A 27,751-nucleotide genomic window follows, 5' to 3' on the forward strand; every position below is an offset into this window, starting at 1 on the left:
CTTTTCACAGGATGTTTTGCTTGTACACGCCATGTTGCACTTTAAGCAAAACCTGTGTGAACAGGCTTTTTTATTATATAAGCAGCTATGGATTTTGCTTGTACTCCAATATGCTAAATTTTTAGTGATGCTTCTTCAGAATATCCTTAAAAGTGTTTCTGTGTTTCTGAGAGGCAGGTCCTTTGTTGTAATAAAAAAAAAAAAAAAAAACACAAAAAAGCATCAAAGTTACAGATAGCTGATGTGAGGTGCCTTGGCCAAATGACAGAGTAAATTAGTGAGAGCAACCTGCTTGCCCATGCCTGCTTCCCATCTCTTCCTGTCCTAAACAACTGCTTCTCCTTCCAGGAAAAAGGAAGAAGTTGAAAAACCTGTTTTGGGAGGTTTCATGGCCTTTGGAACCGTTTGGGAGAGGCTTTTCACAGAGCAGAGAGGCCAAATGGGTGCATGACCTTGGATCAATGTTTGCTGACACCTGAAATGTCACCCAACCGACAGCTTGCTGCTAGAGATGCTGTGGGGCTATGGAGCTTACACTACGTACCCCCGTTCCCTTCTGTCTCTTTCCTTCACCTCCAAAATGCAGACATCAGTCTCAGGGACCTGAAATGTTTTGCTTGAAGTTCTCTCGTAGCATCTGGGTCAGATGAAGACCAAAGGGAGTACCCTTGGAATGAGAACAACCAAAACCAATACATTTTCCAGGAGCGTCCACTCTGTTTTCCTGGAAAAGAAGTAAGCCCTCGTGCTACAAGACAGACAACGGTGTAATATTGTACTATTCACATCATATTTAATAACGCGCTAGTACCATTCAATATAAATAAATAACCATTAAAAATTACTTCCTTGACATTCTCTTTCCTCTGTCAATAGCATTTTCTGCAACAGGAAATGTTAGTAATATTCATCGGTTGGTGAATTGGATGAATTTCAGAGAACATGAGTATCAGATACTAAGATGCTAGTAAAAAACAGGCGCTGGGATGCCTCCTCGAAGCACTTCGGGCTTGATCTGCAGCTTTATTGCACCCCTCATTCACTTTCCCTGAAGCCTGTAACTCTCACTGCTGCTCCATACCTGGGCTCTCCCACCAAGCTCTGCTAACAAAACTAACATCAGAGCTGGTGGTGTCTCCTGCTGACCTACCCTTAGATGATGCACCCAGGCTGGCAGCAGCCTGTGCTGTCCTTAGTCTGCTCTACAGGGAAAGGAATATTTGTGCTGAACTGGTTGAAACGTCTGCTAGCCTGGGGTAACAGTTGTGCACATCCACACAAGGTCTTGGCCCTGAACAATTTAGTGTCTGGCAGAATTTCTTGGTTCACCGATTCCTTTCTCCACAGGGTCAGGCTGAGGCAAGAGTGGAAATGGCATGAAAGGGACAGTCTCAGACTGGCACTGAGCGTACCATATCACTGCAATCCAGGGCCCCAGGGGGGAAAATAAGAACAATAATTTTGCTTTCTTATGGGGACGGAGCGAGAAGTCATTTCTAAAAGCATGTGTGCTTTGCAACAGGAGCAGACCCTCACTGCAAACATCCACTGGCAGTGCCAAAATCCTGTGTAGGCCCCGCATGAGATTAAAGGCTGGGGAATTAATCACCATATCCCCTCCTTTTCATACGGGCAGAAACCCTGCCCATCTTGGAGGGGAAAATGGAAGCTCATAAATCAACTCCTTTACTCCCTTGCTCTCTGCTCGTGCACTAAACCCACAAAGATAAGGATGTAATCTTGTTTTAATGGTGTGTGGAATCACTGGGCCCGCCTGCCTGATGGCGGGGACGGGTCAGCAAAGCCCGCTGGAGTGCAAGGCCTCGTTACCTCATACAGAGGCTGGGACATAAAGCTCTGAGCAAGGCCTGGTTACAAAGCTCTGACATTTGGAGAAAGAAAAGTGTTTTGCAGAAGCCAGGCTTCCTTCACACCATCCACTTCCAATATGCCAGACCTTTGCTCTGTAAGGACTTTTCTAGGACCTTGAGGCAACACAGTGCTCATAGCCCATTCCGTATCCCTTTGGTGCTGAGATGCTAGCAGGGTGGCCTTGTCACACTAAACACAGCCCCTCTCTCTCTCTCTCTGTTTGCTGCCTATTCTTTGCTTTCTCATGCCTTCCTCCCCACTAGGCTTCATCTCACTCCCTTTGCCCCTTCCTGTACTTTAACCCCAGTCCCACAGCAAGATGCCTGGGTGCTAGCCCCCCAGTGAGGGAACACAGATACTCTCTCAGATACCCTTCAAAAAGCCCCTTCATGGATGCTTCCCAAGATCCCATGGGGACTATCCGCTGAACGAGGCAGTCCTTTGCACATGTTTTTTACCTCGCTATGATTGCTTGGGAGCCAGAAGCTTAGTGCCACCCACGTCTCTTGCATAAAGGAACCACAGTTCCCTTTGCTGTACTCTCCTCCTTGCTGTGTTTCTGATTATTTTGCCAGTTTAAGACACCATTGTAAAGAAACCCCGGAGAGCAAGAAACATATGACATTCAGAAGTGAATGCCAAGCTCTACTGTTCTTCTGTGAGAGTCTGGGGTGAGAGGGGAAATGTTCTTTCTTCACGAACATGTCAGATGATCTAAGTTAAAAAACAAAACCGAACAAGGAATAGGCAGAGAACTGCAGTATAAATAAATCAACAAATAAACGTCTCCTGCCAGCCCAGAATTTCTTGGTCAGGGGGTGGTTTGATTGCTCATAATTTCCCCCCCCAGCTATGCGATCCTTGATGCGGTTTGAATGCCCCAAGCCTTGTTTCTTATGGCCTGAGTGGAGATGGTTTTCAGGATGTGCTCAGAGGGGTTTCTGGGTCAATTCAAGGAACCTTCCTAGAAAAGTCAGAGACATTCAGAGACTTCTCCCCACGCACACACAGTACAAACACTTGTGCTTTTAATCCAGTGCATCCTTCCTTCGGTCCTCATTTGCCACCTGCTCCTTTGTCGGTTGCCTCCCCGCGGGCTGTCTTCCTGTTTCATTAAGGGAAATTTCTCTGTTCACAGGGCCAAACGTGCCTTTCAGAGTTCAGCTGGAGAACTTGTCACATTTGCTACTTCACTTGTCATCTACGTGCTCAAGATACGTTTTCTGACGATGTCTCCCCACGTTCCCCAACATTCACGCAGGAGATGAGCGCAGGCTCAGGGTTCCTCTTCTCTAAGCACTTCTCTCACCCTCCTCCGCCCCAGAAAGGTGTCCTCCTCTCCGAAGGTTTAGGAAGCAGCTTTGTATATGTGATTTGAGGCTACCAAAGTGACTGAGGGTGCTGCAGCAGGGTCGCAGGCTAGGAACAAAACTTTCAGGTCCACCCACCTGTGCCCCTGCTTTCTGGTCTTTGCAGGGGGATGCTCCACGTGGATGGCCTTTGAGGTACAGTACCTGCCAGAGGAACTTTATCCAGAGGGCACCAGGCCTGGGAACTGGGACAGCATTTTCTGAAACAACCGTATGTTAGGGCAGTTCAAGTTATCAGCTGAGGTGTAGGCACCAGATCCTTTCTGAATTGCCAAACCCAAAACAAGGTGCTTCAGCACAGCTCCCTCCCCAGTACCGATGGCTGATCTGTGCATGGATCTGAGTGTATCCTTCAGAGGGAGGGCCTCTCTCAGGCTAGCTTTGCTTTTAAATTCTTCTCCAAGCATACCTCAGGGTGACAGATTCACATTTGTGCTTTTGTGACAACTCCTGTCCTTGAAACACTGCAGCTCATAACTGCTGTACTGACGCTCAGGTTTCACAATATGCCACGAGACATCTTCAGAGGCACCTGCACCCATCCTGGATTTCAGCTTCTTTGCTGGCACAGCAGAGAATGGAGATCGCATCTAATAAATTTCCTGTTTAATGAATGGTTAAAAACACAAAGCCCACGAGGGAAGGGAGGTGCTCCTCTCCCAGATGGGGAATGGGAGCCAGAGCACGAAGTCAAAAGTGAAGAGCTGTAGGATCACAGGGCACCACATCAGCTCTGTCCCTGCTCATTACCACCTTTTGGGCAGTGGGAGCTGATTGACGTGGCTGCGTTTTGGGGCGTTTATCATCCTCCGGTGGTGGAGCTGAGCGTTGGGCAGAGCAGGCAGCGTGTGCCGCTGCTGTGGTTGCTGACAAACTTCAGGAGCAATCGCTGCCCGCTGCCTCTGTCAAAACAAACACAAGGCGAGATTAGAAAAAGGCAGAGGTCTCAGCACCACATCCAGTAGATCAGGGCAAGAAAGACGTTTCCAAGAGAGCTGTCCCCTGGCGCAGGTAAGCACTAGGCAGGCATCACCAACCATTTTTTCTCAACCACGCTACTTACACCTTCAGGCTGCAGATACAGCGGGGGTGCCGCTTGTTCTATCTGCACTGCAGAGTCCTAGCAGGGATGTTTTATTTATGAATTAGCAAAAGTTTTTGAAGGATTTTTCCCCCCAGTGTTTTTGAGATCTGAGGATCCCTCTCTGGAAGCTCTGAAATGCAGGTGAACTTCTTTCCCTAATTCCCTATTTCCAAATATCACAAGGCAGCAGGAGTCCTGTGCTAAACCAAGTTCTTCTTGTTCTGATGCCTGTAAATACACGTTTGCAGTACGAATAAGTAGGTTTTATAACACCAGTCTTGAGCGATAGCTTTCAGGGCTTTAACAAAGAAAAAATATGGAGAGAAATTAATTCCCACCTCCTGCTCTCAGAAGCCAGAGTCTGCATTTCTAGGGACTTCGGTTTCAATACGCAGTCTGCAGGGATGCATGCTGTGAGAGTTTTTGGATCTCACCCATGATCCTCAGTCCCAACACATTTCAGATCCTCCCTAATGGTTCTCAGGGCTGAAAAAAGGCAGATTTTTTAGTGCAGAAAAGCACTTTTGAAAAATAAACGTTGAACTCTTCTTTTTCATTTTGTTGCCTTATGAAAAGGCAAACTGTGCCACATGCCTTATTGTCCCCCCTTGATAGATCTGCCCTAATGGAGTTTTCTTCCCTAGACTCATAAACGCTGCCATGGTTCATCTAGACACAGCCAGGAGCGGTGGGAACGTAGGCAAGGAAGAAAGTGGACTCCAGCTGGGATAAAATAACTGCTATTCATGCAATACCCACTGAAGCCTGATCTTTGCAGTTTATGTGATCAGCAGGTCCCATCACGCTGCCTCTGTGGCAATCCAGAGAGCAGGCACACATGCCAAGAAGCCCTCTAAGTGGGCTAACTGGAGATTAGCAGAGCACCAAAACCCACATCAAATAATGTCTGCCTGGCTCATGTCCACAGGCATTAAAGGGGAAAGAGGTCTCTGGGAGGTCTGGAACTTGACTGGCCTCATCTAATCCTTAACAAGGACGAGTTCCCAGGAGGGGAAGACAGAAATACTCTCCCTATTGTGTCTAAGAACAGAACATCCTCAGGGGATAAATTTTACTTCTTTTTTTTTTTTTTTTTTTTTTTTCTTTTTTCCCCTCAGCGTTGTCTCATCTAGAGCACGTCTGTCAAGGTTCTGAAGCTCAATAGTAAGAACCTCCAAAACTCAACATAGCTGTCAGCAGACACGTCAATTTAAAACTTTACAGGGGGTGTGGGTGTGGAATCTGATGATTTGGTTTGAGTGCTCTCAGCTGAATCCACTAAGCTTCTCAAGGCAGCACATTCACACCCAAAGCCTTTGCAGGTGCCTCCTGGGGTGGATGCTACCTGCACACTTGGGTCAGAGCAGCTGCCCCAAAGGGCAGATGATAGTGCAGAAAGGATTTGGATCAAATCAATAATGCAAGTAGAAAAAGCTCCCCAAAATCTACAGAGCTGGCCCAGTAGAGACCCTGGCTTGAAGGCAGAGAAGTGATACCCCATACCAGGTAGCTGGAGTCTGAGTATTTATGAGCTGAGTTCAGGCAATTGTAGCTTTAGTCTGCCGCAGACCCAGCACAACTGGGTATGTAAAATGAACCCATTACCACTAGAAGATTGCACACAAGTGCAGGTTAAGAGAGGTGCTGCTGCCTACACGTAGGTCTAGCATCATTTTACATTTGCCAGGGTATCTGAAATATTCATGAAAAGCTGGCAAAGACGATGGGGTTTGTGCCCTACAGGAGGGCCAGGTAGGATCCCCGTGGTGGTACCAGGTGCCTACGTTTAGGCAGCTGACTCCTGTGTCTGCATCTGCTGCTGGATGTGCAGGTGCTGGGATTGCTTTGCGCTTTGTATGGCTGTCACTCAGAGATGACGGGATGATGTGGAAACGCTGTATGCAGCTACAAGCAATGCTCATACCAGATCAGTGCAGAAGCTGAAACGCTCATGACTGCCTGTATAACAGCTGTCAGTTTTGTTTCCCCTGGCAGAGCTGAGCTGAATATTGGGGTCAGGACTGAAAGCAACCGTAGAATATCTTCCAAAGCAGGAGTAAATCATTCAGCATCCTGCATTCTGCCACAAGTATGAGTCATTCCAGGAAGAGTTAGGTACTCCTGAGTTGGATGCCTTTATTTTTTTAATTTTTTTTTTGTGAATTTCGGGCTAGGAATCTGCCAAGGGCAGACACTGAGATCAAAGGGCATAGCAGCTGATGGAGGAGGACATGGCTCCTCTGAAACCTGTTCATCATTCTCTATTTCTAAGAAGATATCACTGAACTCTTACACATTCCTGCCCTCGCCTATGGTGGTTGCCATAATCCCTCTTCCTCCTGCTTAACTTTGCTCTGTGGACCATGCAGGAGCTCACAGTGCCTTCAGCATTTCTCCTCAGCAGCAGACGTATTCCTAGCTCTGGTAATGTCTGTACTGAGTCCTTCAGGCTTTGTGAGAGCCCGTGTAGGTTGCCCTTTGCTGGTTCCTGCTTTCAAACAGTCTGAGTGTCCCATCAACCTTTCCCTGCAGCACCCACACCACGATTGTTCACACAAGACAAAAGCAGAAGGTGGAGGTGGAGGGGCAATTGGGGAAAAAAAATCATCTACACAACAGTGATCTTGTTCCACGTGCTGTTGAACAACTCCCCCACTGAAGGGAGTATGGACCTGGCAGAAATCAGGGAGGAAGGAATTTGGCTTGTCATTACTGAGCGAAACCATGAGATTCTTCTGCAATTTTTCTCTCTGCTTCCATGCAGGCAAAGCTTCTGTGGGGACTGCAAGGAGGTGTGAATGAGTACAGCATGCAGACAGTGAGTAAAGATGAGGATCTTGTGCAAACGGTGACATGATAGGGGAGTTACTGGGACTATCACGTATGCAGTCTTTGAGGAAATAATAGTAAAAATAAGGAAAGACATACAGACTATTTGCCCTGTCAAAAACGATAAAGAGAAGGGTACTCACATCGGGGAGCTGGCTCTCTGCCTACACCTCTACTCTGGGGTCTGTGAATCCACGCTTGCCTTCGTTAACCAGAGTCGGCCTCTCCGTCCTCGTGTGCCAGACCAACACCTAGAGGGAACCACAAAGAGTTCAGGGGCTCTGGATGCCTTGCAAATGCCGAGAGCAGCGCATCCGTCAGGGGGGAGGATCCTGAGCAACCTGAGGCTTGTAGCTGCTGGAAGTATGTGGTTTAAAGGACTTCAGACAGGGCCTGTGGAGGATTTAGAGGAGCATGAAGCAGTGACGAGGAGGAGAGATCATTTTGGACTGACACCCCACTCAACCCTCTGCCAGTTCTGGGTTTGAGAGAAGTAATCTGGGCACAAATTGTATGGCTGAGGCTCTTTATTAGCACAGTTAGAGTGCACGGCACTAACTGTTCCTCAGCGCTCGCTGAGCTTCTCATCTGTAAAGCATTTGGCAGGCTCTGCCCGCCTGCCTTGGCACCGTTCGGAGCTGAGGTGTGCTGGCACAGAGCAGGCACGGTAGAAGATGGATGGGGCATGGCAGGAGGCCATGAAAGCGGCCAGGATCTAGCAAAGGGGATGTACTTTCCAGGTCTCTTGTGATGCTCACCTTTGTGCAGTTGGCTGCTTTGGGCTCCAGCCCGTCCATAGTCACTAAATCCTTCAGCAGACTGGTTTCCTGGTAGCCTCCTTTAACTCCCTCCAGCTTGAAACTGGCTTGAGGCTTCTCCAAGATCAGCTTGATGCTGATGGCGAATCCAGCCATGTCAATAGCAAAGGGCCGGTTAGGGTCAAAGACGGTTTTCCACCCCACCACCTTCCCTGCTGGGCTCACTTTTGGGGATTCGTACCGCAGCCCTCCGACGAAAGCCACCGGCCAGACTGACACCCTCCTTGTGTAGCGCATCTGTGTGCCAGAAGGAAACAGTGCTGTGAGAACACAACCCTGCCATACCTGTCCCGGCCCATTAGCACACCATCCTCTGTTTTCTTTGGCACCTGTCCTCCCCCATTGACTTCCTACACAATCGCATAGCTCCAGGCAGCACAAGATCTATCTCCTTCACCTGTGCTGCTGTTTGAAGAGCTACAGCCTGCAAAGCCACCAGGCTCTGCTCGAGCACTCCCTTCGTTATACACCCAACTCGCTGCTTTTCAGTGCCCACGTTCAGTCCCTCAGAAGAGGGAAAGCCTTTCTGATCTCATCCGAACTTTTATCACTTTTTGTAAATGACAAATACAACTTCTATGAGGACTCCACCTCCATACCAACTCCACTCGCTCCAACTTTACCCTCATACAAGTCACCTCCCTCCCTGACTGATGGATGTCTCTCCTCCCTTACTGCAGCTTTCCCCCACCCCCATTCCTCCATCTGTGGTTACTTCCTAAAAGAGTGTGGTTTTACTGAAATTGCCACAAAGGACCTGGAAAGAAATAAGAAAGGATGAGCTTATCAGAGAGCTAAAAATTGCTGAAAACGGGAAATGTGTTCTGATGCATAACGTGGTATTCTGACTGGTGTGTAACAGTTTGGCTTAAATTGGTGACAAGGGAGTTTACTGAATAATCATTTTCTGCGAGTTTGCAATAGACTTGGCATCTCACAAAAGCCAGGTTTCCAGCCAAAGTCTGGGCAAGCTTCTTTGATCCCAGGGGCACAGATCTGCTGTGGTGGCTGGAGCCCAGAGTACGGAAGGGCAGGAAAGGAGAAAAAGTGGATTAGAAAGTCAGTCAGCTTTTCTAATATCCCCCACTCATCACACCCCTCCAAGAGAACTGATCCATGCTTTGCCAGAAGTTTATCATCAGTGCTTATTTAAATCATCAGATCTCTGAGAAGAGGTGTATATTCTGGGGTACGTATTCTCTGACCCCTCTGAAAACGAACCCAGGAGGCAGTAGTTGGTGTAATGCTGTGTGAATGGCTATTGACATCTGCAGCCCACACCGCAGCAGATGTGCTTTTTGCTTTTTCAGCCTTTTAGAGAACAGCTTCTGGGTTGCATAGCTGTAGGCTTGTGTCTGCCCTATACCCAGCTGCCACCGAGTGCAGGGAGAGGAGGGCTCCAGGCAGCATGCCACAGCCTTCGTTTCCCATTTAATGCTTGCAGTCCACACGGGAGACCTGGCTAAATTCATTATTTTTTTTCTGTCCCACGTAATTTTCCGGCTCTTACCTCTTCAAACAGCTCCAGGCTGTAAGTGTTATCATCGTCGGCGAAATACACTACCCCTTCTGGCGGCGCGGTGTTGCTGAAGCTGTCCCTCAGCCAGTGCAGCCCCAGGTTCCTCTGCAGTGTCCCCCGCGGGGTGTGGGATGGGATCCAGGACAGCCCCAGCTTCAGGCTCTTGGGTGTCTCCACGTTGAGGTGGGTGAAGTTGAGGCCTGCCTTCTCCAGCAGGTTGGACACCAGGTTGGTCCTCCGGGGCGAGTCCTCCACCACCACCCAGTGCAGGTTCTGCACGTGCAGGAAGGTGTTGGCCAGGCGGGTCAGCTCAGCTTTCTGCACCGGCCGCGTGTAGGTGGGGGTGATGACGAAGATGGTGGGCAGGGTGTCTGACCACGGAGGGGGCCGGGAGTAGACATAATTCTGGATGACTTTAGGCGTTGCCCTTATGCTCTGCTGCTGCCGAACGCATGATGGGAGGCCTTCGTCTCTCAGCGCAGAGGTACCGTTGAGGAGAGCTTTCGAGGTCGCGTTCTCATCTGTCTCTTCTGGGACAAAAGGAAGGAAGAAGAAGAAAGAAATTAGAGAACTACCCACTGCTGAGCTGCCTTCTCTCCAGGGGATGCTATATTTCTGGAGTCAATGCTCAGCACATCAGCCTCCTCTCCCTCAAGCCAGCCAAAGGTGCATGTTTAACACACTTCTAAGAGAAATCATCACACTCATCACAGCCACAAGCACCGTGACAGCAGAGCTCTTGCACTTACTTCTCAGCAGGCTGAGGTAGCGGGTGGTTGGGTATTGGTGCCACAAGGTTAGGAGAAGAGCCCATGGCAAGGCGATCAGGAGCGTGGTAAGAAGGTTACGTCTCCTCAGCATGCTGCAGAGAGCTCCCAGTGCCCAGGCATCTCTCTACCTTTCAGAACAGAGAAAAGAGTAAGACCTCTGAATTATCAGGCAAAAAAACACTGGGACAGGTAGGTCTACAGGCCAAACTAATAGACTTAAGTTTGGTTTGCTTGGCAGGAGGCATGATAAATGTTGGGCCCTGATCCAGCCAAGCGTTTGTCTAAGTGTAAGTTTACAAGGAGACCCATTAACGTTGCAGGCCTGAACCATTATCCAGCTGCCCTGGCCAATTCCTGTGCTATTGAGCAGAAGCTTTTATCTATTTTTGTTGCTGTGAAGAACTTCCCACTGCCCCGCAATGAACCCACTGACCTTGACTTCGGGTTGGCAGAATCTTGTCAGAAACCTTGCAGAATACAAGCCCAAAGAGGACTGTTACCTGCTCCCTTTTCAGAGGAGAAATATTCATTCCTGACCTGAGTTTGTTTTGAAGATTTTTTTTTTTTTAAACTACAAGACTTGGGTTCCTGCATAAGCAGGAAAAACAGAAAATGTCAAGATGCCCAGCATCTCTTTCAGCCCTGCAGTTTTAATTCATTCTCCTTTTGCAGATTCATCGTTGCGATCAGTGATGCACATTATCACCCACTAAGTTTTCCAATAAAGTCCTTGCCTCGGTCATTCCACAGTGCTGGTGATGCTTGTTGCAAGTTTAATTATTCCACATCCCTTCCTACCCCTGGTTTGCTGTTTTTGGCCACTGCAGAATTTAGTCTAAATCACAGAATAATTTCTTTCTTAGAATTTCTTTAATGTACATGACTAAGACATCTGAGAAATCACAACAGGAAATAGTTATTTTTTGAAACTCCTTCTAAAAGGTGAGAGGAACTAAAGGAAAATAAAGAGAAATTAAGGACAAAAGTATCAGGAATAACCAACAGGGGGGTTGTTTATTTACAAATGATCCAAGCTACATTAGTCCTGTGCTTCATCGTCCACAATTGTTGGGCTCCCACTAAGTCAACATGACTAAGAATAGTCAGTCTGCCTGGAAATGAGACCCTTGGCTGCTTGAGGTAGATATGCCTTCAACAAAGCACCCAACATTAGCGATTAGTTTGAAAAACACAGACTGAAGGACTTGGAAGTCTACTGGAGACTCCTTGTTCGGGGACATAACTCAGCCCTGTGTAGACAGGGTACGATGAGATGCCAGTCCTGGCTCCTTGAAAAGACCGTGTATGGTCATATGGGCATGAGATCCCAGGGATGACTTTGGGAAGTCCAGCATTAAATGGGCTTGCCTAGTGCATATGGTGCCTTCTGCATGGCTCTGGCACAGTCAGGAACATTTTCCTCCAAGTTTTCCTCTAACTTCCAGCTTCTGCTTTGGTCCCTGTATCTGTATGAAATCTCCCAATACTGTTACCACACACCAACACAAAAAGCAGTGGTTTAGAAAGAGGAATACACTGCAGAAACACTGAACAGCACAAAGCAAAATTACTTGTTGCCACCTAAGGACTTTCTGCTCTCTCTACAGCAGGATGCCTGATGTTTGAGAGACGTGCTATTGCTGGATTTTATTCCCCTCTCCCTCCTGGTAACATCTGTAATCTGCTTCCTCTGGGATTCCTTTTTGATGCCAAATACTTCTCCTGGTGGATTTCCTCCCTACCACAGAGATGCTCACTGGGAGGCTAAAGGGAGCATAAAACATCCATTAACCTCCTGCAGAGACATTTCTGTTGGAAAACTGCAGTCCCACCCCCTGGGAACTGGAGAGCTACTGTATGGCACAGCCCCTCCGGGCCCTCTCGCTCTTCTAGGCTGAAACCAATTTGAGGGAAGAAGACTACAGCATCACACTGATATAAAGGGAGGAAATGGGGTTCAAGCTGGATGGCTCTAAATTCCTGCCCTGCAATGTCTTTCCAAGGTGTACTGAGGGCTGGCCATCTAAACCCAAGCTCTTCAAAGGGACACAGGTGCACCGAATGCAAAGGAAACTCTTCTTGCCCAGGATCTGGGCCCAGCAGCTCCTCTTCTGTCCAAAGGGGAAGGATTGCCCTGCTTCAGCCTTAGAGAATCGTATATGAAAGAACATGACTACTGGTCTGAAAGGGCTCTGCCTGGGAGTGACAGCAGCCACATGGTAGTCCCAGAAGACATCAAGGGATGCTATTCCAAATTCACCCTCTGGGGTCTTCTTGGGCCCTTTTTTTTTTTTTCCTGATATTTTGATATTTTGCTTTGGTCTCCCTGCTAAAGCAAGGACCATGCAGTCACAGGGCTCATCGCTGCTCTACCACCACCAAAAATCAAACCCACTTCAGCTAAATCTGACAGAAGCCTCGTATGCCTCACCAGGTCTTCTGGCAGGCAAGTACATACAGGTAGCCATACTCACGTGCCCCAGTAAGGAAACTGCCTCAACATGAGCTTATTCCTTATTAGACACCAATAGTACTGAGCTAGAGCAATCACAGTACAGAATCTGTCTCCTCAAACTAACCACTCAAGGTGACAATCCCGAATGCTCCTTACCCTGCACGCAGGGCACACCATGGTGGCTCTTCCTCCACTTTGGAAAACCGACCAAGAAATGGGCCAAGGAACCGGGATGGCTAGGGGTGCACAAGAGTTTGGTGAAGCCTTGTGCAGTAAACATGCTGTCTCTGCTTAATTTTGCTGCTTTCTGATGGCTGGGCCCAGGACAGGTACAAGAGGTCTTTGAAGCATCAGTGTCGAAGGCACGGGTGCCTGGTGAGCTACAGGATGGTGTTACCCACAATGGGGCTGCTCTCCCCCCAAGAAAATCCCCTCTTTTACCAGAGCAGCAGCACACAGCAAAGCTTCCTGTCACCTGGGGCCATGAGGAGAGACAGAGACATCAGAGAAACCCAGGCCCTAAAGCAGAGCTCCTGCACTGCTTCGTAAGAGCAGCAGACACCTAGGTCCGTCCACCCAGGCTCTGGCTTGAGGGCATGGCAGCTCCTTGCTTCCCCTGAGATGCCTGCAATTCCAACCGGCTCTGCGCTAGAGTCAGGCAGCCAGCGTTTCTTCCCGTTAATAAAAGGCCTTAATTACACAGGCACGGCTTCCCCACAGTGGGCATGTCACTGCTGCAAACTTGGGTCGCTTCTGGAGGGAAGGCGAGGAGGCGGCAGTGGCAGCTGTGTTACCAAGAGAGCACGGAGGAGCGGGGATCAGAGCCTGAACAAATTCCCTTTCTAGTTCTTTCTCCTCCTCCTCACAGGCAGCCCTGTTCATGCTTCCTGAATGCTGCAAACAAGCGGAGATGCTGCCTGTGCGTGCAACTCCCCTGTGTGTGCTCTTTGCTCATTTGTTTCTGTGTGTACCTCCTCGCTATTGCTTTTCTGCAGCGTGCAGTGCTGGAGAAGTTAAGCCTCGCATAAAGCACCGGGTCACTTGTGAACCTCACAGAGGGGTCTGACTTTAATCCTGTTTTCAGAAAACCTGCCTTGGGATGTGATGTTTTCTCTTTAAAACCTTACCTTCTCTCCCCTACCGCTGCCCCCCTGCATCCATCACGCTTGTGCTCTTCTCTGTTCCTTTATATTTTTTTCACCTTTCTTTTCTCAGTCTTTAAGAGTTTCTCTTATTCCCTGTTTCCAGGACTACAGGAATGCCCTGCCCTACCGATGGCTTTAGCCTTCATCCTCCCTCCTTCCCCACACAAATACCCTTAGCATTTTCTTAATGTCCACCCCGCATGAAATATTTCCCACAAAGTGGTCCATTAAGGCATCAGCCCATCCTCTTGAAAACACAGCATCAAAACCCAGTCACGTGTCAATGCCTCTGGGTAGCTTGCTGATGGCCCCAGTGGGGCTTGCAGAGGTTTACTGCACATATTTTTACCTACATTTTATAATTAAAAACAAAGTCCCCTAAGTGGCTCAGATTAATTGCATGCCTGGCTGGCAGGCATTACTGCGCCTGTTCTTGGCACGAGCAGCTACTCTCCTTCTGCCTTTAAACCCATTCAGAGCAGATCCTATTAAAAGAGATCCAAGATCACAAGAAAATTTTTGTGATCGGCTAAACCAATCTCCAGCAATCATCCCGTAATTCCTGGGTTTAAGCTGTAGAGGGCAGGGACTGTCTCTTAATGTGCTTGTACAGTCCTGCACTGATCCCAACAGGAGCCTCTGGATGCACTTGCAATACAAATATTATTGATTGTATTCTCTCTTGCGGGCTCTTCTCCTCCCTTGCTATTTCCCCTGTCCTGCCTATTCCCCTTTCTCCTCCCTCTTCTTTTTTAACTAGTGTCTCCTGCAGCCCTCGTTTGTGTTACGCACCCTTAACAACATTAGCTGGATGTTTGATGGATGCCTTCAATATGCTGCCTGTAGCCTTCCTGAGCTGTTTTCCAATTACACATCCCTCTTCTTAATTTCATCCATCAATCTTTTGTTCTCTATTAAAAAATAAACACACACACACACAGAGTACAAAGCTGAGCACGATAGGGACAAAATGTTTCTTGTGCTACTCTTGGCTCACGCTGCTTTGTCAGGCTTCTCAATTCCCGGGACACAACAGCATCCAGCCTCCGTTTAAGCCCGCGTGCTGGGGGGATTAATCTGAAAGGATTTGAGTGAAGGGAATGGGAGAAGCACACAGAAGAAGAGCCCAGCCACATCTTCTGGATGCCCCAGACTGATGCTGAAGAGAAGCACGATCTGGCTGAGGCTCGGAGCATCACGTGTGAGCGACCCCTCCATCTGCTAGGACCACAAGGAGTTTGGTACTTCTGTTCTGAGATTTCAGTTCTGCTCTCCACCTGCCTGGTTCAGCATGAGAACGACACCTTTCAAAGAGTTTTGCTCTGCAAGAAAGGCATTGCAGCCTTTGGTTCAGGGCAGCCGGTCTGTTTGACCCAGGCACACATACCCTGAATGCTGGACCAACCCCAGCCCCAGGACTGTGTGTCTGCAGCCTGAGACGCAGGCTGTAAAGATCATTATTTTCCCAGAGGGACAAGTTTCACAGTTCAGACCGTCCCTCAGGGACATCCCACCATCCGTTCTAGGGACTTTTCTAGGCAAGCGCCCAAAGCAAACAAATTGCAGCTGAGAGAGCCAAGAAATGCCCCTGGTCTTGGTTTGAGCAGTGTTTGTAGCATCCCCTGTGTACCTTGGGAGGAGAGCAGAGAGGAAAAGGAGGATGTGGGGAAAGGGGAGGGGCAGAGCCGGAGCAGAGCTGCCAGCAGGGCACAGATGACTCCTAATTTCACGCACCAAAACTGTCACTAGCATTTGGGCTTTGTTTTGCCTGCCTTTTGCTGCCTCTCTCCATCAGCCCCTAGCCACCTTGAGGAAGTCCATGCAGATTTCATGAGTTCCCTAACTCCTGGTGTGGGAGCCGCGATGCTGAAGGCAGAGCAGGGAGCTTTCAATTATTGATGAGAGCGACCTCTCTTTAAACAAGGAATGCATAATTCATGGCAGCACCGGTATTTGTGGTGATCAGCAGCGGCTCTGTCTCTGCTTTGCTCAAATCCACAGGAAGCCGCTGTCCCCTCTCCCCCAACTCCCTCGGGCCCACCGGAGCCTTCAGCCGAAACTTCAATGCTGTTTCAAATCGAGACGAGCCAAGATGCTGCAGTGCTTCCCCTCACCGGGCAGCCTCCTGCCTGCTACAGATGTGCACAATAAAGTGGGAGGAGGGATCCGAGGAAGCACGGAGGTGGGTGGAATGGGTTATTGCTCGGGGACAAGCAGGGGTAATTACTGTGCAAACACAGACACCAGAGGACTTTGCTCAGCAGCGGGACTCCCCTGGCCCTCAGACAGGGCCGCAGGCATGGTGCTGATGCAGGACAGAAAGGGCAGACTAGATGTGAAGGCCAGCACCCGAGGGCTTGCACCCAGCAGTATTTCTTGTGGGAACGGGGGGACTGAAAAGCAAAGAGACGAAACTGAGGGAGAGACAAAACCCAGAGAACCGCAAATAACAAAACAATCTGGGGAAGGATAGCCCGGTCCTTCCCCAAGGCAGGAAGAGCAGGGCTAGCAGCAGCTGTGGGGTTTCAAGGCTTGAGCCCAGCTACAGGCTGTCGCTCAGCACATGGGCTCCCGTGGGGACGACTTCCCCGGGAAGTGAGTCACTTCGAGTGAGGCAGCCGCGCTCCCCAAGCCCCCGCTTCTTCCTCGGATGTAGCACGAAGCCTTCATCCCGTCCTTGGCAGCTCCAATCCCTTCACCATATGGGACTGCAGTTCCTTTCAGCCCAGAAGCCAGGCTTTGGGGAAGCCCAGAAGTCAGGCTTTTTGTCCTTGGGGAGCTTGCAGTGTGCACCCCCAGCCCTCCTGGGCCTGCACGAACCCGACTCAAACATCTTCCTCCAACCTTGGACCTGTCACATCTGCGGGCAGCTTGGCATGGCACAGAGAGCACAGAGCACCATCATCCTTATCCCAGGTCATGCCTAAGCAGTGCAGAACCGGGGACGGTCACACTTTATGCTGGGTTTTGTTCCAAAGTTAAAAAAAAAGCAGAAAACGAAAAAAAAAATAATGTTGGAAGAAGCTAATTAGATCTGCTGGAGAGGTCCCATGGGAGCCAACACTTTTGAGACAGCTCAGCCTGCTGTCCCCAGGTAAATCAAGGGTATGCAGGCATTATCTGGGCTATCAGCGGGAATGGAGATAACCCAGTTCAGATATAGACTAGACCTTGAACTTGTCTGCGAAGGCCAGTTATGCAGAGCCCGAGAAAGGAGGTCTGAAATAGGTTATTTTTAATCAGCACGGACCCAAACGTCCTTCACGACCGACCCATCTGACCTGTAGCTGCCTTCCCTGAGCATCAGTGAGGATGGGCTGCGACTCGCAGCGACGCAGCCCTCGACCCAGTTCTCATTTCCCTGCATCCGTGCCGCCTGTTCCCAACCAGAACTGCAATCCAGGGGTGCCAGAAATACCCAGGGAAAGATTGGCAGCCTGGGCCCAAACAGAAGAAAGAGGGACCAGATGTCTCCTGAGAAAGCCAGCTCTCTCCGGAGAGACCTATCTGCCTGGAGTTATCCTTTCTCAAAAGGAGCTCGGGGGCTTATTTAAACTACAACTTCTCTCCCCTGCTGCCAAGCACTGGCAGAAGTGAGGTCTTTTATAGGCACTGACGACTGTTATAGAAATAACCACTCCAAAGGTATTGGTGACAATCAGCCCCGTATCTACATTGTCAAAAAAAAAAAAAAAAGAAAGGGAAAGAAAAAGCTTTCTTTTTTTTTTTTTTTTTTTTTTTTTTCAAGGAAGCAAAATAATTCTAAGGAAGCAAAAACAATGCTGAATTGTTCCAAAGTGTCTGTGCATTTCATCCAGAGCTTTCCCTACTGAGTTAACAGCTGATGCCTGTACAGCAGGAGTGGGAGCTGTCATTTTACACGTTTCTTACAAAAGCAGAAAGGAAAAACCCGTAGTTTTTCCTTCCAGAGCATTTTCAAAGATGGAGAGGAATTACTTTTTCAGAGAAAAAGGCATTAGGTATTATTTGAAGGATAATTACATTTCACAGATGCTTGTTTGGGGGAAAAAAAAAATCACCTTGATCACAAGCTCCTTGTAAAGATATGGGGCCCAAAGGCCTCTGGTAGCAGCCAGGATGCAGGGATGGGCTTTGATCTTAGCTGTGTGTCAATACGACATCAAATGCAGACCTCCAGAGGAACAAGCTATCACTAATGCATGCTCTTGATTGATTTAGATAGCTTGTTTTCCCCCTGCTTTCAAAGGCAGTGTTGAAATGCTCTTCCCTGCTGGACTCCCCGGATGCTCCTAGGGAGGGCAAAAGAAACCAAAGGAGAAGCTGCTCTGGCTGAAGTCACACTGCCAGCGAGCAGAACAGCCTTTATGCCACTTACAACACAAGCAGAGCTGGGGATGTCAGCTGTCTGCCTGAAACAGGTGGAAATACTGACATTTTAACGCTTACACGTGTGCACTGGCAGAACCCAGAGCCCTTCATGCACGGAAACAAGCGAGGGCAGAGGATGTGCGCAGTGTAGGGGCAACAACCCCCCGCATTTTTATTTGGGAATGCTGGCCAGATTGCATGATCAATGAAAGCACCAGAGCAGCTGAGATTGGGAGCAGAAAGGGGAGAACAAGGCCTTGGTCTCCTTGATGGACATTTTTGCTGCGGCGGCTCTCCGAGCAGCGTGAAATATGCTAGCTCCGTAACCAGCTGAGATGGTCCAAAATGCTAATTCTGATCTTTCCCTCCAAACAAATCTTCAGCGCTCATTAGATCTGCCACTTGCTGTGTGGCGTCCAAGTGTTGTGCAGACGCCTTTAAAAACAAATGGAGAATGGAGAAATAAAGTGGCACCTCGAGAATTTTCATTTGCAGTAGATATGCGTTATGGTCCACTGCTTGATTTGTATCTTAAATGTCACAGCAGATCTGTACGGCTTCGGTTCGATTAAAAGAAAGACCGGGATGAAAAACAGCGAGCCAGAAAGCTGCAGCATTTGTCCTCTGCTTTCCGTGGGTGAAATGAAAAGGGAGGAAGGGAAGAAGTGGCAGCAGGATGATGGCCAGGGCACTGCTATGGCTGTCCTGCTGTCCTTCCCTGTCCTAACAGAGGCACTATTGCCACTGGACCATAAGCAGGCAACATCCAAACTACATGCCAGGGCATCTGAGACCAAGAGACCCATGTATAACTGATAGGTCCCTCTTCTGGGCATGCCAGCACATCAGTCAAAATACCTCAATTAGGCACCAGCAGCCAGAAAGTAGCCCCACATCACGATGTTGAGTTTTTCTTTGTAGAAAACGTGTGGAAAAGCACTTAAGCAGCAGATACATTTTGGTGAACAGATGGAGCTGAGGAACAGCAACAGCCACGTACCCCTTCCTGACAACAATCCAACCCTTCCAGAAAGAAAGGGTGCAGCTTTTGCTTTCTGTTTCTCCACATCTTGCACGATTGAAATGAAAGAGGTTTGTCTGCTGGGAAGGCTAGGAAGACAAGCTCACAGCACGAGAAAGAAACTGCGCTCTCTTAGAGCATACAGAGCTTGTTCTCCTTCTCTGCTGTGTCCCTCAATTGCAAATGAAAGTAACCTGGTCTGGAAGTGGTCTTTGCACATGGCATCTATGGTTCTTCCCGTGGAGGGAGGTTGGTCTGTGCTGTACTGTATTTCTAAGCTTACCTGTGATTTTGTGTGCTTCAGGCCGCTCAAGACCTTGGTGCAGTAAGGGCTTGACGCTACCCTCCAAGTTGCTAAGTTGTCTGCTCTGCCTATCCCTTCAGCTTTGTGTGATCTCTGCACAAATTAGAGCAAGAAAACACAGGGAGGTGCCTCTCCCCAGCTCTCACATCCCTGCACTCACAGATGCTGGTGAAATGCCCTCCTTGCTAGCTCCTTGCCACCTGCACGGGGTGCCAGCTGGCCTGGGGCAGAATAACTGAGGAGCAGAGACTTTGGGTTGGCAGGGAGAGGTTAATTGGGCTTTTTTTGGAGCCCTGGGAGCTCACTTCAAAGGCAGATGTGGCTGCCCTGAAACATCAGGGCAGATAAAAAGCAGTCTCTTGTTGAAAGAAGAAATGGGCTGCTGATCTAAGTCTCAGAGGAGGATTTGAACCTCTCCCAGTTCTGCGGGTGAATCCGTCCCTCTCCTCATCTCCTCTCCTCGGCAATGCCCTCTGCTTATCGAAAAGCTCTCAGAGCAACAGGCCAGGGTGCAGGATCCCCACAGAGAGCGGTGCTGGTAACAGCTGCATGGCACAACGAGAAACTGGATCTCTAAAAACTCAGAAGTGGCTTAAAACATGGGCACAATTTGTCCTTACTGGGCTATAAACTCCTGCTCCCAGGGCACGCTTCTGGCTGCTTTCCATAGCTGTCTTCCTTCACATTTTATACATGATGTGGCTGGTGCACGGCCTTTTCTCTCTTCCTGCAGTGAAGTTTCCTTCTTTAACCCACTAATTCTGTCCCAGTAGAGGGATGCTGGGTGTGTGTTACCCAAATTGAGCTAACCCAGGAGATTGGCCTCCTGCTTCTGGTGCTGTACCTAATTTCTAGGCCACGTGTGTTTGTCAGCTGATGCTCAGGTCAGGACCCACGCAGGAGAGAAATATCTAGCATCAGATCTTAGCTGTCTGCTCAGCAGCATGCAGAAGGGAGCACAAAAGGGCAGAAATCACATCTAGAGCCTATTCTGCACCAGGGTTTACCAGCTGCAGGGCTCAGCCTGGCTTTGAGGGAGCAACAATCCCGCTGCGGCCTGGTTTGCTGAACAAAACTAGCTGGTGGCAACGTATCTAACGCTGAATGGGATCCTCTGAGTAGGTGTTGACACCACAAGTGTCCTCTGCAGCACCTCCAGAAGAGGCTGTTGGGTGGGATGAAGCACACAGGGTTTGTCTAGCAGGATCATGTCGTGACTGGGTGTGCGAGAGGGGAGGCTGATCACGATACGGGGCCTGTGTGGGACTTGTTGTCAAAGCAGGGGACAAGGGAAGGGAGAGCTAACCCCCAAGGCTCTTGGAGGTGGTACTTTTAGGAGCAATTTTTAGTTGCCCTTTCCCAAAGAATCCTTGGGGGTAGCCTATATTCCCCCACAGAAGTCTTTTCCGTATAGAGGTCAGCGGTGATGAGCTGATGCTAATGAAGTGCTGAGCAGCGTCCTGTGCCTTCCCTTGTGATGGAGCTGCCGATGCGTACAAGTGATAAGAGATTTGTTGTGTTTTCCTCACTGCTCCAGGAGTCCTGCTCTAGCACGAAAGTTAGAAACATCACTTTTGCTGTCAAGAGAGCTCCTGCTATTGCCTGGTAACATGATTTTGGGAAGCCACATCCAGCTGCTGACAAAATGGAGGTTGTTAGGAGTAGGAGGACGTTTCAGGGAGCAAAAATGGGGTGAGGAGAGAAACGCTGGCCATGCAGTCTGCCACGTAATAGCACTTGCCAAGCCACAATCAACTTCTCCTTCCCAAAGACCTGCCGGGGGACACCTGGGCTAGCAGGAGCTGGTGGTTAACCCCCCTGGCCTCCTTTCTATTGCTCCAAAGAGCTGGCACATGTGCCTGAGGGATGGAAGAAGAAAACTTGCTGTGTATCTTGGAGCCGGAGGGCTTGTCAGCTTGCCTGCACCGCTGCCCTGCACAGCCCTGCGATCCAGCTCGGCTGGGCTCGCGTTTGGCTTCAGCAGATGCTGCTTGTGGGCTTTGTAGAGGTGCACTGGGATAATCAGGATTTGCTTTCTGTTTGCCTGCTAATTTGAGCCCCCGCTGTGAGATTTGGATGTTTCTGAGGATTCTGTATTAGCTTTAATGATTAAAAAATTATTTCAATGCTTAGCGAAGAAGATGCATGATCTATCATTGAAGCCGCTTAGCAACAGGACTCATTAGGACATGTATTAGTGCAGAAAGATACCCTTGCCCCAGTGTCCTCCTGCAAGGACTATCCACTCATCTAAACAAGATAAAGGTCTTTGCTGGCCTCCTCTGAGGCCAGAGGATAAAGCACTCAACTGTGAAACAAGATTTCTCCCTTCTTTTTGCAGCTTCAGCTATGCATATGTATGCAGATCCGGGCAAATCACTTCACCTGCTGCAGTGCCTCAGTTCCCTCACAGGTAAGATAAGCACAACGATGTATAAGCACACTGGAGAAAGGACTTTCGAGTGCCAGAGCTCATTACAAACAAAACAAAACAAAAAAACGATAAAACCAAACCCTTGCAGTGAATAAAAAGCATCTTAGCCCTTTTGGCTTATATGAACCACACAGTGTGCATTGCACTCCTGAAGCCCAATGTACAGTTAATTAATTATAGGGGAAAACAAAGATCTTCTCCGAGCTCTTCAATGCCTGATAGCAGCCGTGCAGAGATGTTAAGAACTTGTTACCTGGATTAAAAACCATAATTTTTGGCAAAGCCTGGCAAGGTTTTTCTGCTTACCCTAGGGGCTATAAGCAGTAGGATGCTATTTTGCTCACAGGAACGCTGATAAATGCCCTCTCTGGGAGGAGTGCTCAGTGCTTTTTATCCCTAGTCATTCATTGATCCTCTCAGGAAGCACCACGAGAGGGAAACTGAGGCAGAGAGGAGGAAGCAGGTATAAAATGAGTCATTTTGGTTCAAAGTATAGGAACTGAGGTGTTCTTGGGCTTGCACTCGGGCCACTGAACTTTATACCTGACAGCAAGAGGCAGAGCCAGAGCATCTGAGCTCTTTTTGTGGAGATTGCCTTTTTTTTTTTTTTTTGTGATCCTTCCTTAAAATTGCAGGAATGTGGCAGCACAGCATTGGCGCTCTGATTTATTAATTCCATCCCATCCCACCAGCCCATAAAACAAAAGCATCTGTGTTTGCTCAAGAGGAGCACATGAAGGGCCTCATTCACGTCAGAGGTGGAGAGGGAAGCTGGCAGATACAGGCAAGTCGTCGGCGCCTCCTTCCTTTTCACCTTTGTATAGATTTGGGCTGGGGGAAGGGTGCACGGAGGTGGAAGGCAGCAGTCCATGGGGTATCAGGAAGGAGGAAGCTAAGGTGACTCTGGTGGTCTTCATGAGCTGGGCAAAGTGGAAGGGAGGAGGGACCCAAGGAACGTGCAAAGCTGGGCTGCCTCCAGCAAGGCAGGCATCCCTGCACTTCAGAGAGGCCTCTGGATCCTTTGTGGCCACCAGGGCTCACCCAGCACTGTCCTTAGAGGTGGCCTTTCATATAGGCTTGCCCTAATGAGCCCCACTCTGCTGCTGTGGGCACAGCAAGGGCTTTCGAGTAGCCCTGAGGTTGTCCTTGCGGAGAGCCCAGCACTGCTGCCGAATCCACAGATACGGGCATCACCAGAGAGCAATAAATTAAATCTGCCGGCCAGAGGAGAAAGATCCCTTACAACAGTTTGTAGCATGCTTTCAGAACGAGAAAGGCTTAGAGCGAGACAGATATTAACCATCCTACTTTATGGGCATGGATGGGGAAAGCAGCAAGCAACCTCTACTCCTGCAGGGCTAGGACAGACCGTCCTGCTTCTAGGAAGAGGTTCTGAGAGTTTTGTCTCACACAGAGGACCTGGCTAAGACTGCTTTTCTATCTCTGCCCCCAGAGGCAGCATCTTCTGGAGCTCGGCTGCCTGGTGGCACTGCACTGGGAGCATCACCACAGGGCAAGCAGGGGCTGCAAGCTGCTGCCTGCCCAGTCCTCAGCTTTTCCCCAAGTTCTCCCACACAAGGGCTGCCTAGGAGCGATCCCTCCTTGCTGGCAAAACGCAGCTCCCATGTGCCCTGTACTCCCACACACAAACCCGCTGTGAACTCACAGAAGGAAACAACGCTGCTGCTCTGAAATCACGTAACCAGAACCGTGACTGTCTGACTGCTCGCCCTGTCCAGCTCCGGGTAATCCCAGTGCTTCGCTCGGCTACAGGCAGGCTGAACTAGGAATAAGTGCCCTTGCTCTCGTTGCTGAGGGGTAGCATCCAATTTTCTTTTGCAATGCAGCAGAATTCATAAAGCAGCAGCACACGAAGTTGCCCAGGCTGCTGGCAGCCTGTTCAAATCAACAGCAGAGGTAGGGGAAACAGCAGCGTGAGCACCACTGGACCAGCTCAAATCTCAGCAGAACTTAACCTGAATCAGCTCCCGCTGGCAAAAAACAAACCTGTGCGAGCTAGGTGTCAGCATGCAGGCTGGAAAACACAGATTTTTTTTTATTTTTTTTTTTTTTGCTTCTGCATAGAAATGAAAATAGGAATTGCCCCAGTGGTCTCCATTCAAGCACATCTGTCTCCTTTCGTCCTTTGTCTCACATTGATCACTGTTGTGTGTTTCAGAAGGTCCAAGAAATCCTGCGCCAGACAACCGTGAGAGGTTGAGGCCTGAAGATTTAGATCTATTTCAAATGGACAGTCCCGTCCAGTGACGAGCGATCTATAATCCATCAAAATGCCTCCTCCTCCCTCGAATCCTTCACCCAGCATCAGCAGCACCTGGTAGCAGTGAGTTCCATATGTCACTACACGCCGCACGGGAAAATACTTTTCCCATCAAATTGCTACCTTTCGCGTTTTCCTGAGTGCAACCCAGCTCTAAGAAAAGTGATGTAGAGAAGCATTTATTCTCCTTGTTCTACGATGCTGGCTGCTTTGTTTTTTCACCCCGGTGTCCCTCCTCATTTTTCTCCCTGAGCTAACTAGCCCCATCTTAAGGCACATCGCTGCGCGCACGAGGCTTTTCTGGGAACACCTGCCTGAGGAGGGAAAAATGGCAAGCACGAGCTAAAGGACCCTGTGCTGGAGCTACAGATCCCAGCTCTGTGTCATAGCCCTGGGAAAAAAAAGTCTCTCCTGGGGAAATTTAGCTCAGATTTTATAAATGTGAGGGACGTGCAGAGTGCACTGGTTTTAGCTCAGGGAGAAGGCTCTCAGCCCCCCGCGCCGTGCGGCAGAGGAAGCCAACAAGGCAGCTGATTGAACACTTGGGAACACGGGCAAAGCAGATAAATTTGAGCTCTTAAGGAAAGACCTCCGGGAGCACTAATGTCACTTGAGAGGGAGCTAGAAGAGACTTCTCCGAGCTCTTAATTACGAGCCTGCACAGCTTAGAACAGGATAAAGGATGGAGCTCTTTACAAAGGCACCGACCGCAGGTTGGGCGCAGTTTGGAGGCACATTGCAGCCTGGAGGGATGGGTCGGGTCCGAGAGGAGGGTGATGCTGGCTGCAGGTCTCATCTGCATGCTGTATTTCTCAGTCTGTTTACGGTTTTAAACCGCAGTCCCGTTAGGCTGAGCTGCTCCCCAGTGCTTCTCAGAGAGGCAGGGAGACGCCGATCTGATCCGATCCGATCCGGGGCTGTCTCAGCTCTGATGCTATCAGCTGCAGCGTCTCCCTTGTGAAGAGGGGGGTAGTCACACTGACAAACAGCTCTGCATGTGGGCAGGGAGTGCTCTTCATCACGTATGCGGAGTACTTGGGGATCTCTGGATGGGAGGCTGTGCGGGTGAGCATAATGCTTATTGTTAAGCAGAAAGGCCGGGAGCACAAAGGGCAGGAGGATCCCGGGCTTCTCCAGGGCTTTGCAGGTGCCTTGGACCTGGCTTCCAGCCTGCCTCATTCCCACCTTGTTAGGCTTCGTCTTTTCTTAGGAACAATTAAACACAAGGAGGAAGGGGACAGATATCATCTTTCCTGTGTACATCCTGCAGAATAATTGCAGGGCTCTCCCAGGGCGATTTTGCATGCTCGGTAAAGGGCATCTTTGGAGCCTATCAGGTATCTCATCCCTCACCGTCGCAGCAAGGCTTGCGGCGTACCTCGGGAGCGCTCTGCTCCTCTCCCAGACGTCACCCTGATGGGACAAGGAGGTGAGGGGCTGCGGGGGCCAGCTCTGAGAAACAGGGGGCTGCAAGGAGGTGACCTTCACCACGGACCACCCTGGGGACGAGGGGAGGAAAGAAGCCCAAGGGTAAGGCTGTTCTTGCTCTTGGGTACTGGGGATGGATCCTGGACTGCTGTTGAAGCAGGGGGACGTGCCCTGGCTTGGAGCACCTCCACCAGTGCTGCATGGGCAAGGAGAAAGGGCACTAGGCACACAGGAGACACCGCCTTGAGCTGCCCAGCACCGCCTTGGCTGCTCTGCAGGAAAGATCCCATTGAGCAATGCTGAGTGCTGGTCACAAAGACGTTCCCAAATCACAGAAAGCAATGTGAATTTAAGGGCTGTGGGGTTGTACGCCTGGAAGTACGCTCTCTCTTGCATGTATTTGGCTGCTCTATAGCTCTGTACAGCTCCCTAGGCAACAGTCTTCCCAAATGGCACCGTAACGAAACCCAAAGGTGCAGGAGCTAAGCTCACTAAAAACCCTTTCCATGGGCATGAGTGCCCGCAGCCCAGCTGCCTTACTTTCTGCCCATGTCTCACAAGTCAGGCTGAGGCCCTTCCTCGTGAAGGTGGCCACATCTCAGCCATCCTCTGTGCCAGCTGCTTGAATCGCTTTGGAATTGCAAGGTTGCCTAAATGGTTTATCAATTATTGTAATTATTATTATTACTGCCACACCGAAAATGTCAAAGAAGCGGAGAGGCCCTACATTGACACCATCCAATTCCTGAAATACCCGACACCACAGGCGAGCCACTCAGTGCAGCCACCTCTGGCACGGGCTGCCCTGCGGAGCCCGAACTCAGCGCAACTCAAGTGCCCTGCAAGTGATACTGAAGCAGCTCCCGGGAGGGAAAAGGGGGGTGGAAAAATAAATAAATCTCAGCCTCGTGCCAGGACACAGCGTGTGCTCAGCCGTACAGCGTGTGCCCTGCCAGCAGAGAGCTTCCAGGAAACCGGGGGGTAAGCAAGAGCCATCGTGCTTCGAGGTATGGAAGGAGGGGGCTCGGTGGCATGCAGACAGATGTGATACCCGGCCCCACCGGTGCCCCCTCCCTGTTAGCTGAGGCTCATCTCCCCAGCATCCCCTCCAGTATCTCATTTTGGAGCGGTGGCAGCCTCCCTGCTGCCAGGACCCCGTCCTGCTGCTGCTGTGCACCCAGCCTCATTCCCTGGTCCCGTCTCCCAGCCTTGGGCTCTCCAGCAGCACCAGGGATGCGAGGCATGCACCTCACCTTTCTCACCGGAGGAGATTTGAACCCGAGCAGCATCAGGGGACCAGACCTGCGTGCGTACCCTGTTGTGCTCAGCATACGTGCTCTGCACCAGGAGGCCTCCTCCGAGCACAGGGAAGGCGCCGAAAGCACCTGCAGAGGCTGCATCGCTCGTGCTCCCCGGCTCACTCGCGGAGCCCCTGTGAGCCTCAAGTTGCTGGCCAGGTATTTATTGCCAGTCATCGCCGCTCTGCTACGGGGATGCTCGGCGCTGCCCCGAGCACCCCTTTTCCCCCAGGCGTGCGTGGAAATCGCCCCCCCGGCAGGCCTGCCGAGGGAGATGCTGAGGAACCAGCTGCTTCTCCCCAGCCTCGCTAGCTGCAGGGGGGGGGAGCTGCCAGCCCCAGGGTGAGCAGCAGAACGAGGAGGGAGGAATTCAATACAACACAATAAAATAAAATAAAAAGTACTTTCCAACTCACCCACCCCAAACTCAGCATCCCCAAAGAACCCCCTTGCGCATGGCGAAGCAAGAAGGGGCTGGGACCCCCCCGGGGCTGGGAACCACCCCTCCCGGAGCCCTCCCCCGTTAGGGTCTCTCCCTCCTCAGGGTTTTTTTTGGGGTTGGCGACGCACGGGACCCCAAGGTCACCCCCCGCCGACCCCCCGTCCCCGCAGCCGGCGCTTACCTGGCGGCCGCGCAGCCTGGCCGGGGGTCGCCGGGGGCGCACGGCGGTGCCGGGGGGGTGCTGCTGCCGGGGGGCATCGCCCGACACCGCCGCTGCTGCCACCACCGCGGCCGGCAGCAAGCCGGGAGGGTTTGGCGGAGCCGATTTAAG

The 27,751-nt window shown here is 50.2% G+C and overlaps 1 protein-coding gene across 2 annotated transcripts; it reads right to left on the reverse strand.

The window, feature by feature from the left end:
- Nucleotides 1-768: 768 nt before the first annotated feature.
- Nucleotides 769-27,751, reverse strand: LOC101791983 (galactosylgalactosylxylosylprotein 3-beta-glucuronosyltransferase 1). Of its 2 annotated transcripts, none has more exons than XM_038181430.2 (6): nt 27,602-27,751; nt 10,242-10,386; nt 9,484-10,022; nt 7,914-8,210; nt 7,299-7,406; nt 769-4,144 (listed from the first exon to the last, which is right to left on the reverse strand). In XM_038181430.2, the coding sequence occupies exons 2-5, from the start codon at nt 10,351-10,353 to the stop codon at nt 7,320-7,322; spliced, it is 1,035 nt and encodes a 344-aa protein (XP_038037358.1). In that variant the 5' UTR covers nt 10,354-10,386; nt 27,602-27,751; the 3' UTR covers nt 769-4,144; nt 7,299-7,319. The 2 variants fall into 2 exon arrangements, with proteins under 2 accessions (XP_038037358.1, XP_038037354.1); XM_038181426.2 differs by having other exon boundaries at nt 10,242-10,390.

This window comes from Anas platyrhynchos, chromosome 1, assembly GCF_047663525.1.
Source record: "Anas platyrhynchos isolate ZD024472 breed Pekin duck chromosome 1, IASCAAS_PekinDuck_T2T, whole genome shotgun sequence".
Classification (NCBI taxonomy): Eukaryota; Metazoa; Chordata; class Aves; order Anseriformes; family Anatidae; genus Anas; species Anas platyrhynchos.